The 15,410-nt window shown below is 40.1% G+C and overlaps 2 protein-coding genes across 2 annotated transcripts in view; both read left to right on the top strand.

Moving 5' to 3' along the window:
- The window catches only part of LOC143280326 (kinesin-like protein KIF2A), an 84,591-nt gene that overhangs the window by 48,501 nt on the left and 20,680 nt on the right, over window positions 1-15,410 (top strand). Inside the window, exons 21-23 of the mRNA XM_076584961.1 lie at window positions 10,432-10,478; window positions 11,342-11,430; window positions 12,697-12,807. Of these exons, the coding sequence (XP_076441076.1) occupies window positions 10,432-10,478; window positions 11,342-11,430; window positions 12,697-12,807 (247 nt within the window). The remainder of the gene's footprint in view (window positions 1-10,431; window positions 10,479-11,341; window positions 11,431-12,696; window positions 12,808-15,410) is intronic.
- On the top strand, window positions 7,631-9,131 carry LOC143280571 (uncharacterized). The gene is made up of 3 exons (XM_076585269.1): window positions 7,631-7,753; window positions 8,162-8,263; window positions 8,701-9,131. Exons 1-3 carry the CDS (start codon window positions 7,636-7,638, stop codon window positions 9,075-9,077), a joined length of 597 nt encoding a protein of 198 aa, XP_076441384.1. The 5' UTR covers window positions 7,631-7,635; the 3' UTR covers window positions 9,078-9,131.

The following is a 15,410-nucleotide window of genomic DNA, read 5'->3' as shown; positions in this document are numbered from 1 at the left end:
ATTTATTTTGCATGTCTTTGGTGCAGATACGAGGGTCATTCAATAAATAACGTGATTTTTTCGGTATAAGGACTTCTAATACAGATAGAAGCTTACTTTTTTTTTCTTTTTTTTTCTTTTCTTTTTTTAATTCTTTTTCACATGGATTTAATTTGTTTTGCATATTAAAAAAAACTTTGAGAGTTTTGGCGATTAACAAAGATGGCCGACCAAGAAGCATGCTCCAGGATTGAACAGTGGTCAGTTATCAAGTTTTTGGTTGCTGAAGGGTGCAAACCAGTTGAAATTCATAGGAGAATGTCAACTGTATATGGTGCCACATGTTTCAGCCGAAAAAATGTCTACAAGTGGGCTAAATTGTTTAAAGGACGGAGCAGTGTTGAGGATGAAGACAGGCCTGGAAGGCCTACAAAAGTGAGGTCTGAGGTGATCGAATCAGTCAATGACCTCATTCAGTCTGACAGAAGGGTGACAGTGGATGACATTTCAAGGACTTTGAGCTTATCTGTTGGGACAGCACACAAAATTGTCCATGATGACCTTGGCTACTCGAAGGTCAGCTGCCGGTGGGTGCCAAAGATGCTTACTCCAGAGCACAAACAGAGGAGGGTCGAGTTGTCCCAGCAGTGTCTCTGCCGCTATGAGAAGGATGGTGATGAGTTTCTGAAGAAGGTGGTCACATGTGACGAGACATGGGTTTGGCACTATGAGCCCGAGTCCAAACGGCAGTCCATGGAGTGGAAGCACGTAGGCTCTCCAGTGAAGAAGAAGTTCAAGTCCCAGTGGTCCACGAGGAAGGTGATGCTCACCCTTTTTTGGGATATGCAAGGCCCAATCACCATTTCATTCCTTGAGAAAGGAAGCACTGTGAACAGTGCCAACTACTGTGAACTGCTGAGGCAGGTCAAGAAAGACATAAAGAACAAACGCAGGGGTCATCAGTCAGAAGGAGTCATCTTGCATCATGACAACGCAAGGCCTCACACAGCAGCCCGAACGGTGCAGACCATCAACGAGCTGGGCTGGGAACTGCTCCCTCATCCCCCTTACAGCCCAGACCTTGCCCCTTCAGACTTTCACCTGTTTGGTCCCTTGAAAGCGTTCACGAGAGGCACGAAGTTTGAAAGTGACGATGAAGTCAAAAGTGTTGTGAGCGACTGGCTGAGACATCAGTCCAAAGATTTTTACGCTGAGGGAATACGGAAGCTTGTGCACAGATGGGAAAAGTGTGTGACAGTGCTGGGAGACTACATTGAAAAAAAAAAAAAAAAGTAAGCTTCTATCTGTATTAGAAGTCCTTATACCGAAAAATTCACCTTATTTATTGAATGACCCTCGTAGTAAAAAAGGGAAATTAATCTAATTAATGCTAGGGGGGTTCATTTGCTTTAAACTGATCTTGCTCATCTTAAACATTACATTTTGAAATTACCCTCAGTACATAAAAAGCTTGTGTGTTTTACTGTCAGTGTACAGGGCTTTCACTATGTTCATTCACCCAAGTGGTCTTTTTCGGAAAATAATAAAATCAATATGACGAGTGTACTTTATAGATCTGTTGGCTGAGCCCTGAAGGTCATGGGCAAAAATCAGCTGCGTACACATATTTATACATACTCAAAGCGCGTGCTCATATTCTTTGTGAACGCGAACGACGCCATTTTGTTTCAAGTTGTTGACCTGCCCGTTCAATCCTATATTCAATTCACAAAACATGATAACATGCGGATGGAAAGTTGGAGAAGGAGACCGTTAAATATTTATTCAGAGAAAGATTTGTGAACGCCTCATCACTTAATGGATTATGCCCCAAATTGCCATAAAAATATCCATAGATTCAGTCAGAATTCACAGTTAAAAATAATAAACCATGAGAGTTAATACCCTTGAATTGATGAAACACAAAAATTTCCAGTCTTGACTTTTCTCAAAATGAAGTACTTTTCACTTCATACGACGTTTAGAAGTACTTGTACTTGGCTCTACATGTTATTAGTTTAACAAAATACTCAATTTTCATATCAACTTTGAAACTAGAATGAACATAAAAGAGAAATTGAATTGACCGTGTCAACCGGGTGTAACTAACTTGTACATCTATCTCCATCCAGAGAAAATGGCTAAATGTTGCAGTGTGATTGCATAGCCACGTCTCCTTTACCACGGACTTAAAAAGAATTTTTAATTGCCCTAAAAGATTTTTTGAATGCGAAAGATACACCAGAACAATGTTTTAAACAGCGTTCTCACTGCGAATACTGCAATCGATTTATCGCCCTTTAAAAAAGCATGTTTATATATTATGTTCTTGAATGTCAGTTAAGGAGCCACGACAGTGTAATGGGTAAGACAGTTTCTTCCACCCGAACACGCGGGGTTCAAATCTGCCGTGAGGACTTCTTTTTCTTTTAACCCGAAGCTTTATAATAACAAATACAGAACACATTTTAACGATTAGATTTTTTTTTTTTTCAAGTGTATCACAAGTGAGTTTTGAAGGCCTTGCCTCTCTTGTTTAAACTTAAAATTTTTTTATTTGTTGTCTGTTGAGGTTATTCATGTTTTATTATTGATCATTCAGACAGGAAAAAAAAGTAACTGAAAGTCTGGAATAACATCATGTTGTAAATAATGTATATTGGCTGACATGATAGCAGAACCATTTTTGGCGGGTTGGGCTTCCACCATGAGAGTTCATGAGGTCTGTGACCCTTCTCCCTCCCCCCTCTAGTCTCCCATATACATTCCCGGTTTGTTTGTTTTTTTGTTGTTTTTTTCAGGAAGGAAAAGGGGGGAATAATACATTTGAATGATATGACTTCTAGTAGGTACCGGCACCCACTAACACAGGCTGCGGGAAAGCCGGCAGCCAGTCGAAAATTGTCACTTTTCACTTGATGATTTTTGTGTGAAATTGTGTATAAATCGTGTTTAAAACATAATGAAAATAAAGATGAACCATTAATCTTTCAATCGATTGTTCGTTTATATTCTTGTGTGCGAGTGTGAGAGTGTATTCGTTCCGAGAACTGCCTACCGTAATCGGCGAAACTCACCCCGTGTCGCGCTTCCGCTATGGCGGACATTCGCGTTGTCCGAGGGTCACTTGTTTTGCTTTGTTTATAGGTTGCGGAATTTTCCATCCCCAGTATTCAAATAAGGTCAAACCGCAAGGTCGAAGCCTAAACAAGTTCCACCATCAGTTATTTTATTAATTTGTTTCATAACAAAAAGCCAGCACACCGATCAGTTAAAAGGACATATTTGAAAGGCTTTTTCCACCAAAGTAAAGCTTTTAAATACAATGTTACATTATGCGATAGAAAGCTTATTTTTCGCTGATTCGAATGGTACCAAAGGTCAATGTATTCATACGCGCTCAATCATAGCGCAGCCAATGAAAAGCACGCTGGCAACCGTGACACACATTCACACATTGACTCGACTAGGCGATGGCAGCTCCGATGAAATCGACAAGCGATTACGCTAATAGTTCAAGCGTTTTCGTCGCCCAGATCAAAAATCATCTTGGTAAGTGTTACGAGTTTTATAGATTGATTCATAATTAATTGATCCACGTAGTTTTTAGAGCTTATTAATCCATAGGATCGTTCTGATTTCGTGATAAATGGAGTAAGCTTTGACTGCTTGACGAAGTGATCGACACGTGTTTCCACCAGTTGTGTTTCGTGTCAGTACTATTTTATTCTAGACCGAAATATTGTCTGAAAACTCTTGTAATGAAACGTAAATGCATTATTTTGCATTTTGTTATATTGTTATATACATTTTGGGATTCTAAATGAAAGGATCGCCGATTTAAACAAGATCATTTTTCACGACATGAACCGGAAATACTCGCCTCATGGCTCATGGCCCTCTCGTGAATTGACTAGTCTGTCAGATTGGTTTGTTATTACTTATTCAGTTATTGTTAACTTAGTTCAGAAATGAATACCGACCTTAATGGAATATTCTGATGTATCACACAATTTGAGCAGGGAGAGGTGGGGATCAATGGTCATTGTGCATAATTGTTTAATATCATCAAGTTCTTCGTTCACAGTTGTCAGTATATATATCGTTCTCTCTCTTTCTCATTCTCCCCCCTCCTCTCTCTTAGTTTTAGTACACACAAACATACACATACACACATGAAGTGTGCTTACACTCATACACCAACACATCCGCAAACAGAAAAAGTACAGATAATGCATATGCTTATGTGTACACGTGCACACACACAAACACACACATAACTTGTGTGATATGAGCATTGACTTGCATGTTTGCATGCAAACGTGGGTGAACTCTTTGGTTTGCCAAAATCAAATTCAATTCGCATTCTCAATGCCCATCATAGTGCTATCATTCTGGATGTGTCAGTGTTAGGCCTTCACCGTCCTGCTTCCCACTCTTCTCAACGTCACACACACACACACACACACACACACACACAAGCATGAAATTGATGAATCAATGAACTGATGCACTTGCAGTTGCAGACGCATTCACTCTGTGTGTGTATATATATATATATATATATATGTGTGTGTGTGTGTGTGTGTGCATTCCAGGCAGCACATATTGAACTGTCTTCAGGAAACTAATATGTTTTGACTTTGACCAGATGATGACACTCTTCAACGCATGGGAGCAGTACTCACTGCATCTGGACGTGGACGGCCACCAAAGCTGGTTCCTATGCCACTTACAGCCAGGTTACTGCTGCAGCTTGAGTTACTCAGAACTGAGAGCAAGAAAACTTGGGCAGAAATAGGTGAACTGTACAGCAATGTTACAGAAAATGACCTTTTACAAGGAAAAAGTTTGCATGGTGAAGTAGAGGCAGTGGTCAAGGAAGGAAAACGGGTGAAAGGTGGTGGTGGTGACCTGGAGGCATTCCTGTCCACAGATATTGGTGCCTGCCTCAAAGAAAGAAATGTTGGACCTCATTTGCTGAAACACCAGATTTTCAAGCAACACCTCATCAACCCTGAACTGCTGAAGACTTTTACAGGCAAACTTGAACTAACAAATGGTCTGGTGGTGGATCTTCTTCATTTTTATCAGATCCATACAAGATCTTGGTTCATTGAATGCAGAAAGGCACTTGAAAATCTTGGAGCAAACATACTAGAATTGTCAGAAAGGCAGTTGACAACAAGACTGAAAATGTGCAAGGATAGGTACACATCCCTGATGAAAAGTGCGAAGCGACCAAATGGACAGCAGAACATAGATCTGTTTCTGTCAGCTTCTTTTGAACTTGATCAAGTTGATGTCCCCACAGCTGTAGTTCGAGCACCAGTACAATTCACCAATGATGTCAGAGCTCTATCTGCAATGAAAACAACACTTGCAGCTTTAAGGAGGGACATGCAAGCAATGGAAAATGAACTTGAGGCAGAGAAGGAAAAAAATGGAGTTCTGAAAGAACAGTGCATTAAGAACAGTTCTATCATAAGAACAGCTGCAATTGAAACTTCAGATCTACAAAAACGAAACGCTGACTTGCAGAATGAGAAACAAAATCTTTTTCAGTGCTTGAAACAGGCTCAGAATACCATCAAAGAAATTCGTGGTACAAATTTTTATAAAAGACTAAAAAGAAAAGAGCGACATCTGAAGAAGAAAGAAGCAGAACTTGAAGCTCATCAAGTGGGAAGTTGTGAACGCCAAATAAAGAGAGTGAAGCAGAAACTCAAGCTTGAGCAGACAAAGGTCTCAAATCTTCGGAGAGAAAGAAACAGACTACAAGCTCAGCTTCAAGAAAGTGTACAAGAACATCAAACAGCCATTGATCTTCTGGCAAATCAGCCTCCACCAACTGTACAAACACTGAAAGAAGGGAATCACAAAGAATTTTCAGATGAGGTGAAGAAAACAACAATCGCTCTGTTGTCCCTTCAAGTGTCAGCTGAAAACTGTCCTCTGGTTATTCAGTCAGTGGCCAAACATCTTTTCAGTGTGGACATCAAGAGAGAGGACCTGCCATCTGAAAGGACAGTTCGCCGGTATGCTGACCAGGGACATGTTTTAGCTAAAGTGCAGGTCGCTGAAGCAATGTCCACTGGTCAATATGACATACATATTGATGGAACCAGCCGTGATAAAAAAAAATGGATTGGATATCAAATAAAGGCAGCAAAAGAATCCTTGTCTTGCGGCTTCACGACAGTGGCAACAGAAAATTCAGCAACTTTGGTTGAGACAACATTGACACTTCTCCAAGAACTGTCAGAAGTCTTTGGAGAGGAAGACAAACAACATCATTTCCACCGTATACTGCAGAACCTGGCAGGTGTGATGACAGACAGGGCTGCAGTAATGAAGAAATTCAAGAAAGACTTGAATGAGGTGGTGCAAGCCACATTAGGAACGGAGGAATCGATTGAATTTCTTGGCTGCAATGCCCACTTTCTTCTTGGGTTAAGTGCAAAAACAAACACTGCATGCAAAACTATTCAAGAAGAAAGGGGTGAACAATGCCTGGGACGGGACTGCGAACCAAAGTTCTGCACTTTCAAAACCCCAGAATCTGCAGTTGTCCGCTATGTAAGAATGGCGTGTGAAGTGCTGGGACCAAGGGGTGATGAGAAAAGTGGATGCAGAGATGGATGGTCTGCATTCTGCGTGTTGAACCAGAAACCCTCCATCATCTCCAGCTTCAGAGCAAATCGTTTCAATAATCTTTTTGAAGCTGCTGCTGCTCTTCATTTTCACAGGACTGACATCATCACGTTCCTGGAAGAGTATCTTCCAGAAAAAAACAGTAAACTTGAGAGTGTGCTGTTAGATACACTGAGTGACCAGTTGGCACCCTATGTCCTGGCCTTGGCTCTTATCTTTTACAGAGTCACAGGCCCATACTGGGAAATACTTGGTTCAGGTGTCCATTACCTGGACTTCCATCTACATGTTGTGGCAATGAAACAACAGCTGGAGGAATGGGAAAATGATGCCACCACCATGTTTGATGCACATCTACCTATCCTTTTCGGCCGTGACCGTCCAAACTGCGCACCATTTGATGCTGCAATGCAGGTAGATGATGTGGCAAAACAGTCAACAATAAGGATTCTTCAGCCTTTGTGTGGACAACTGGTGACAGTCATCAACCAGCAGCTGCAAGAATTCCTGCCAGGAGGTCAGTACCATGATGTCCAAGATAGTGCAAAAAGAGAAAAACTGGCCCACTCACACATAACTAACTTGCTTGGTGAGGCTTGTTTTGGAGACCTTGATCTTTCCATCTACAAACGGAGGAATGCAGCTTGTCACCACCACACAACCATGAACATGCTTGTTCGAAACCGAACCATGAGCACATGGTTTCAGACAAAGTCCACTGCAGAGCAAGAACACCTGCTTCAGCTGTCTGCAAAGAAGGCAGAGAATTGGCGAAAACGCCACCGTCAGGAAGAGCGTGATGTTGTTGCTCAGAAAAGACTTATACTGGAACAAAACAAACAGCAGCATGACAGGAAAAAGGAAGCAGTGATCCAGAAAAAAAATGACATCACTGTCAGACTGATGGAACATGGAGGACCTTGTCAGACTCCGGAAGATGTAGATCGTCTCGTCAGAAGGTTCGCCCTCCAGAAAGACAAAAGAGCAGCTCTTCAGGTGCAGATGAACTACCAGAAAACTGTTCTGGGTCACAAATCACCCCATCTGAAAACATCAGTTCCCAGTGTTGCCAGACTGATGGAGAATCTGAAGAGATTTCTACGACAAGGTGCCACTGAAGGTAATCTTTTCCCTCCATAGATCTATTTTTCATTTGTTTGTAACATTTTCTTATATTTTTTCAGATTATGCATCTATATTTCCTTTTATGATTTGCCATTATCAGATTATTAACATGAAAATATCTACAAACAACATAGAAATAACCGTCATTAAGTTTTAATGTAAAACAACTGAAGTTGAAAATAAAGAAATTTGTTATAAATTAAACTTATCAAGGAACGCCCATATTATTCTCTTTATGATCAGTCACCTTTACTGTTAAGAATGGGAATGGAGAAAAGAAAACTGTTCAGAGTTATGTTGTGTTTCTTTGGTTTTTTAAAAAAATTATTTTTTTTTTTTTTTTATACTCCAAACTCAGATCAGCAAAATTTTAGTACAAATATTTTGTGGTGATACTTTGCAGCAGCTGCAGGACAAGCAGAAGCAGATAAACAACTGGCTGAGCCACTTCAGTTTGGACGAGAGGGTGACCACCAGCTCCTGGGCGATGAAGACCATTTTGCTGGTATGTTTTACTTAGTGAGGGGGTGGGGGTAAAGGGGGGAAGGAGTGGGGGGTTAGTATTTGCCCTGCAAATTGTGCTTGCATTGTTCCTTGATGATTGGGTGATATTTATTTTCTGGGTAAACTTTTCTTCGTTTGCTTTTTTTTTCTTTTCTTTTTTTTTTTTTTTAATCATACTGTGAAGTCCCTATGGTTTTCAAACATTTTTCCTGGGAGAAACTTGTGAGTTGAGAAATAAACACTGTGGTAAACTCATACAGGATATTGTGTATTCCACACTTACACATTTCCAATTTCTTGTTTTTTTATACTGTTATTTGTGAAATATAGTATTCCACATCCTATCATAAACCAGTATTTGAACATGTTGTGATTTAGCTGCATTGTGTTTTGTGAACTTGTAAAATATCTGCATCAGATCAAATGATTTTTTTTCAGAGCCAATGGATGTTGATACAGACCATGACCTGTCTTCAGAATCCAGTGACGAAGCTGAAGAGGAAACCACTTTTGAGGATTTTGTTTTCACCAGAATTGGAGAAAATGTGGCTGTCTTCTATGACAATGATTTTCATGTCGGAAGTGTCGCTGAAATTTTCAGACCAGACCAGGCTAGGGTGAACTTTCTACGCAAATGTACAGTTGCCAACAACACATATGTGTGGCCACATAAGCCAGAAGATGACAGTATTTCTGCAATGTTTGTGTTCTCTTCTGGTTTTGAGGTTACAACGCAGAATGGCAGAGTGTGGTCTGTTCCTGAACACGACAAACTGAGGAAGATGTACTTGCTGTACAAACAGAGATATGCATAAATCTTGTTGACAGTCAGTGACATGTCACAAACCACCCTCCAACACCACTAAACCTTTTTTTTCTTTTTTTTTTCTTTTGAGTCATTTTTTCATGTTATTGTTATGGAAACAGTTTAGAAACACATAAAGCAGTATTGACAAGTTGTTAGTATTTAAAGAAATATGATGGACTTTTTCTTTTGTTTTGATGCACTGATTTCAGATTTCTTGTACCTCAGACATATTCATTTTCATCATATGGATAAACCAAAATTGCTGGTTTGATGTTTGTATATTACTGTTTTGAATAGAATTGTTTCTTGTAACATTCTTAACACTCATGCAAAATTTGAAGCAAATCCATCAAATAGTTTTTGAGTTAGAGCTGTTTTTAAGTTCGACACCTTGTGACGTCACTTTTTCCATCGCACAAATTAAGGGAAAACCCATTTTTAAAGGCCAATTATTCATTTCTGAATCAAGTTAACTGTACAGAAAAAAATAAGCAATATCACTATGTTGTATGGGGTCCAAATCATAGATTTCAGCTGTTTCCAATGTATAGTTTTTGTGTGGCTGTCCTCTAAAATTGCCTTATCAGGGTATTTTGGACATACGAAATCGGCATTTTTGTCAAATTTGAAGCTCTGTAAAATAAAAACTTTCTGTGTAATGGATTTGTTTTTTTCTTTTTTCTTGTTTTATATGTTATGTACTCTTGAAAAGTAATAAGATGGGGCTGCTGTGATAATAATCATGCTATTCAGGTATCACTGAACTTGAGGAAAATCTAAATTTACCAAGTTCGTCAGGACATGTCATCTTAAAACGGCCGTAACTCAGAAACTAAGAAAGGTAGAGACTTCATTCTTTTTGTGTTTTGTCTATTTTTTAAAGTAGTATTTAATGCAATGTATTACAAATCATTTTTTCTATTTTAAAATTTTGACTGCCGGTACCTACTTCTAGATGTTCATTCAGGTCACTTTCTCAGTCTCCTACGCTTCTCCCTCCCCATCCCTCAACTCCTCAGTGGTTTTTTGTGTGTTGTTTTTTAGGAAGGAAAAGGGGGTAATAATTCATTTGAATGATACGACTTCTAGATGTTCATTCAGGTCACTTTCTCGGTCTCCTACGCTTCTCCCTCCCCATCCCTCAACTCCTCAGTGGTTTTTTGTGTGTTTGTTTTTTGTTTTTTTAGGAAGGAAAAGGGGGGAATAATACATTTGAATGATATGACTTCAAGATGTTCATTCAGGTCACTTTCTCGGTCTCCTACGCTTCTCCCTCCCCATCCCTCAACTCCTCAATGTTAAGGGATTGGCTGAGGTGTAAAGGCTCAATTTTAATTTTGTTTTCTTTTGCTGTGTTTCAGAACAAGACCAGAGCTTCATGGAAAGTTCTCTCTCATTGATTTAGCTGGTAAGAATTTGAATGTTTTTTTGTTTTTTTTAATTGTTGTTTTCTGATATGTATGAGTATGAAAACAGAATGAAAAAATCTAAATTATTTCAAACTTTTAAAAATGTCAGTTCTGAATTTGACAGACTCCATATTGGCACACTGCCCTTAGAAATAGATTAAAAAAAATGTTGATCTTGGAATAATATCAGAAAAGTGCATTGACCAGCAAAGTTATTTCAAGGATAAATTAGTTTGCTTATTCTGGAAAACTAGATAGGATTCATGTTCTGAAAAAGTCTGAAAATGTTCCAAAGAGGATTCATGTTCTGAAAAAGTCTGAAAATGTTCCAAAGGCAATCTCAAGTAATGAAGTATGTCAATGTGATCAAGATGTTGCAAAAATTCTGGATCAGCATCTTGAGTTGTAAAAGAAAGTGAAGTCAGCTCAAACAGATTTCTTTGTGGGAAATATGGGCTGCTCTTGACAGGGAGAGCGGGTGACAACAACAACCTTTTTTTTTTTTTTTTTTTGAAGCATATCTTTTTTTTTTCCTATCAAAGTGGATTTTCTGTACAGTTTTGCCAGGGACAACCCTTTTACTGTGAGGTTTTTTTTACGTGCACAAAGTACAAGCTGCATTCGGGACCTTGGTTTATTGTTTCATCTGAATGACCACCACTTGAGGTCTAGTGGTGGGAGAAAAAATACAGGTGAGTGTGGGGTTCAAACATGTGCTGAGGTTCTCTCACTTCCTAGGCAGACGTGTTACCTCTAAGCTAGAACTTCACTATAACTGTTAGATTGTTAGAAGGAAGATGAACTAGGAAAAAGCAGCTGCTATATTGAATGATACAGAAGTGGCCTATGTTCGTGTGTGCAGGGAATGAGAGAGGGGTGGATACGTCCAGTGCGGACAGACAAACTCGCATGGAAGGGGCCGAGATCAACAAAAGTCTGCTGGCACTCAAGGTCTGCATCATCAATAAAACTGTTACTCAGTGTGTGTGTATGTAATGTCATTGTGTTAGTACAGTGGTGCTGGGTGTGTATTGGAACTGTCATGGTTTCTATCCCTGAACTGTTGCTCTGTATGTGTGTACGTAATGTCATTGTTAGTACAGTGGTGCTAGGTGTGTATAGGGACTGTCATGGTTCTGTCCCTGAACTGTTGCTGTGTGTGTTTATGTAATGTCATTGTGTTAGGAGAGTGGTGCTGGGTGTGCACAGGAAGTGTCATGGTTTTTAGCTGGTGTTGTTGGTCATTGGTTGTTGTTGTTTTTTTTATAGTTGTTTTGTGTGTGTTGTCCACAGTTGTCTGTGTAAATGATTATAAATCATTATCTTTTTCTTTCCTCATTCCTGGTGTACCATTAAAAGAGCACACACACACCGCAGTTGATAGGGCCAAAGGGGATAATCATCCCAAGGAAGTTATGGAGGGGAGTTGTTGGGGAGCATATCTAACACTGCTTACACCACCACAATGATACCACATTAAGATGGGCAGCGAAAATGCCAGTTTTTGTGATGTGTGATTCAAACTCAGAACATCTGGACTGTGTAATGTAGTGAGCTTGTTGCTCTGCCAGCGGAGCGTACCAGGCACCTGCATTGTGTGTGGATGTGGTGGCCTTGTGAAAGAAATTGGTCAAGTTATGTAATTCTTTCATGATAGAAATATATACACATTCTCAAAAAATGCATGCTAATTGTGCATAGTATACTGCAAAGGTCTTTGAATTTTGTGGTGTTTACATCAAGGAAGCATGTTTACACCATTGAAGGGTGAATGCAATGATGATAATTGTCAAGTATTATTTTGCAGCAGCTCTGTTGTGTTTGTCTTGCGCACTGGTTTCTTAACACTTTGTACTCCATCAGTGCAGCTGCACTGCACTTCATGTGGACCATCCTGCAACAGCTGAGAGCACTGTTGAAGCCATGCTTCATACACAGAACACAAGCAGCAGCATCAAAAACATGCTCATCAGTCCCCTTGCAAACAACAGCAAACAACAAAGAAGCTAAATCCAACAAGCTAAACTCACTGAGTGAGACTACAACTGATTGAGAGAATAAAACTGAATGTGCCCACTGCAGTAAACTGAGAAAGCGAAACTGAACATACAGAATGTATTCGTACTTGGTGCATAGGAAGCAATCAGATGTTACTGACGGAATAGAATCAGCACTTTTGGTACAAATTGTTCAATCAGCAGCTGGTGGTGGTTTCAGGAATGTATACGAGCACTGGGTCGTAACGGAGCTTACCTGCCTTTCCGAGCCAGTAAGCTGACGCAGGTGTTGAGGGATTCTTTTATCAGGGACAAGTCTCGCACATGCATGGTGAGTCGTGTTGTCTGGAGGCACACCTTGTATTGAAAGGATGCTGTTTACTGCAGAATTCTCCCCCTTTGGGATACTGGGAGCTCCTTCAGTTATTAAGAGTATCCCCACCTACTGGAGATTATGTGATAGAAATTTCCTTTTTTTTTTTTATTTCTCTCTTTGTTTCTGGCTTTGTCCTTTTCTTTCTGTCTTGTCTTCCTTTTTTATTTTCTGTTTTGGGGGTCCATTCAGCTATATTTTTCTTGATAGCCTTGAATATTTTTAGGGGGGGTCTTTTGTGGACTTCATAATAGGGCATTCTTACAGTGTTGTATCCTTTTTTGCACCTGGGATATGTGAGGTGCCTGTTGTTAAGTGTGCATGCTTGTTATAATGTATGATAATGTGTGATATGAATGTTACATGGTCAGGGTCTGTGTTTGTTTTTGTTTTTTTATTCCTCACTGAAACATGCCTGTTACTTTTGCCTGATTTTCTTTCCAGGGTTTTTTGTCGTTTGTTTTACCAAGATTTCTGCTGGATCCATATTTAGTTTTTCAGCCCTATAATGATCCCATATGGTCAGCTGGGCTGTAAGCAGCAAAGATAGAGAAATACTACCAGAATCTTGAAAGTAGCATGATGATGGTCCTTGTGACCTGACGATGACACTAGGATCAGTAGTAGCAGTGAAATTTGTCAGCTTCCCATTTGTTAAGTTTGTGTGCGCCTAAGAGACGGTTTTGTGGTTATGATAAATGTGGTAGTTGTTACTGTGAGTGCTCCTCTGGTGTGTGTGGCAACCTCCTTGTAACCAAATACCTATAGTTCCCTGTGAACTGCTGGTGTTGACTGTGGCAGACATCATAGGTATGGCTGTGTACAGGGGACTTGGGATGAGTGGCGTGGAAGTAATGTCACTGAAATAGTGGAGCAGATGCAGCAGACGGTAAAAAAGAAAGAAGAAATAAAATAAATGGGTCCAGACACTGTAAGTTGCATGTGTATCATTTTTAACCCCTTCACTGCTAGTACGTTTTGCTATGGCCTATGCTGAGAAAATTTTCAGAAAAACACGCCAATGATTTTAATTTGCTTATATTTCAAAAAGTACTGAAGATAAGTGCATAAAAGTATATATCAAATGAAAGGAAAATGAACCAAGATTTTGTTTTTGATACATGTTCAAATAATGAGTCAATCTGACAGAAAAGTTCCATAAAATGCATTAATAAAAAAAAAATTGGGACTGTCATTCCATCATGTAGGTGCTACAATATCAACCAGGTTATCAACCTGTCTTTCTTGTGACTGTTGTGATCAACCACACACACTGTCAAGGCTGAGCAACAGTGTCCAGGTGCATAAGACTCCAACACAGTCCACACAAAGAATGAAAAGGATGTACTCACCCAGGATCTATCGCCAGTAAAAACGTTGTGTGTGGTACTTGCAGAAACAGTCTTCAAGACACAGTGCTGGTTTGCTGGGGCAGTCTGGGCAGTAGAACCCCACATCCTTTCTTTGTCCTTTCTTCCAACAGAACTGCACCTCCTTTGTGGCCAGGCCTTCTGTGGGGTAGGTGGGATGAAGTGTCATCCACACAAGACAAACAGCATGGTCATCTTTAGCAGTGTCTTGGTCACCAAAAATCATGGCACTAATTACATCCTTCTGAAGTCCAGGAGTGTACTGCTATTGCCTGCTTTTTTTGTAGAGGATGTGTGCATTCAGCATGGTAATTTGTAGAAAATGCACACACAGCTATTTGTACCACTTCAGGGTTTTCCTTGTGACATCGTAGGGCTGCAGCTGTTGGTCATGATGGTCCATGGCACCCATGTTTTTGTTGTAATCCAGAATTGCTGGAGGCTTGTTTACTGCCCTTTGGTCTTGCTGCTGCTGGTCTTCAGCTGTAGGTTTGTGGCAAGTTGTCTATTCCAGATGGTCCAGGATGAACATCATGATCATCACCATGCTGCATACCTGGAAACACATTGCATAAAAAAGACTAATTTTGTTGGGTTTTGGGTTGGTTTGTTGTTGTTTTTTTGTTTTTTACATATAAAAAGATCATGAAATGGTACCATTTTATTTCTGATTGTTTTCAGAAGCTGAAATACAAACACACACACCTACCCCACCCCCCACACCAAACCCCCAAAACACACACACTGAAACTGGTTCATGGTATGCACACACACACACACACACACACACACACACACACACACACACTTCTACAAGTGTTGCATTTACAAAGTAATTTAGGCATGCAGTTCTGTATATCATTCTCTGATTTCAGTTTTATAAACATCATCTCTTCCCCCCACCCCTCTCTCTCTCTCTCTCTCTCTCTCTCTCACTCACTCACTCACTCACACACACACACACACACAACAATAACAACAACAGCAAACCAATACACACTCAGGAACGAACACACAGAAAGCTGCAGGTGAGCGACACGCTGTCATCAACACTGAGCCAGCCAGCAAGCCACGCCCCCTTGGGCTGTTGATGGTCAGACACAGTACCCATGTGACTGACTCTCTCTCACTCACACACACTGATCAGTGACTGACGAAGCCATTTACCACAGCTAACACGTTCAAAACACA

Source organism: Babylonia areolata, chromosome 3, assembly GCF_041734735.1.
Source record: "Babylonia areolata isolate BAREFJ2019XMU chromosome 3, ASM4173473v1, whole genome shotgun sequence".
Lineage (NCBI taxonomy): Eukaryota > Metazoa > Mollusca > Gastropoda > Neogastropoda > Buccinidae > Babylonia > Babylonia areolata.
The sequence above is the reverse complement of the archived record's forward strand: the minus strand, read 5'-3'. Positions and strand labels throughout refer to the sequence as shown.

Excerpts from the sequence above, each read along its gene's own strand:
- LOC143280571 (XM_076585269.1), top strand. The coding sequence starts at position 7,636 with ATGAACTACCAGAAAACTGTTCTGGGTCACAAATCACCCCATCTGAAA. Across the intron at positions 7,754-8,161 it reads ACGACAAGGTGCCACTGAAG|CAGCTGCAGGACAAGCAGAA; the intron begins GTAATCTTTTCC and ends GATACTTTGCAG. Across the intron at positions 8,264-8,700 it reads CGATGAAGACCATTTTGCTG|AGCCAATGGATGTTGATACA; the intron begins GTATGTTTTACT and ends ATTTTTTTTCAG.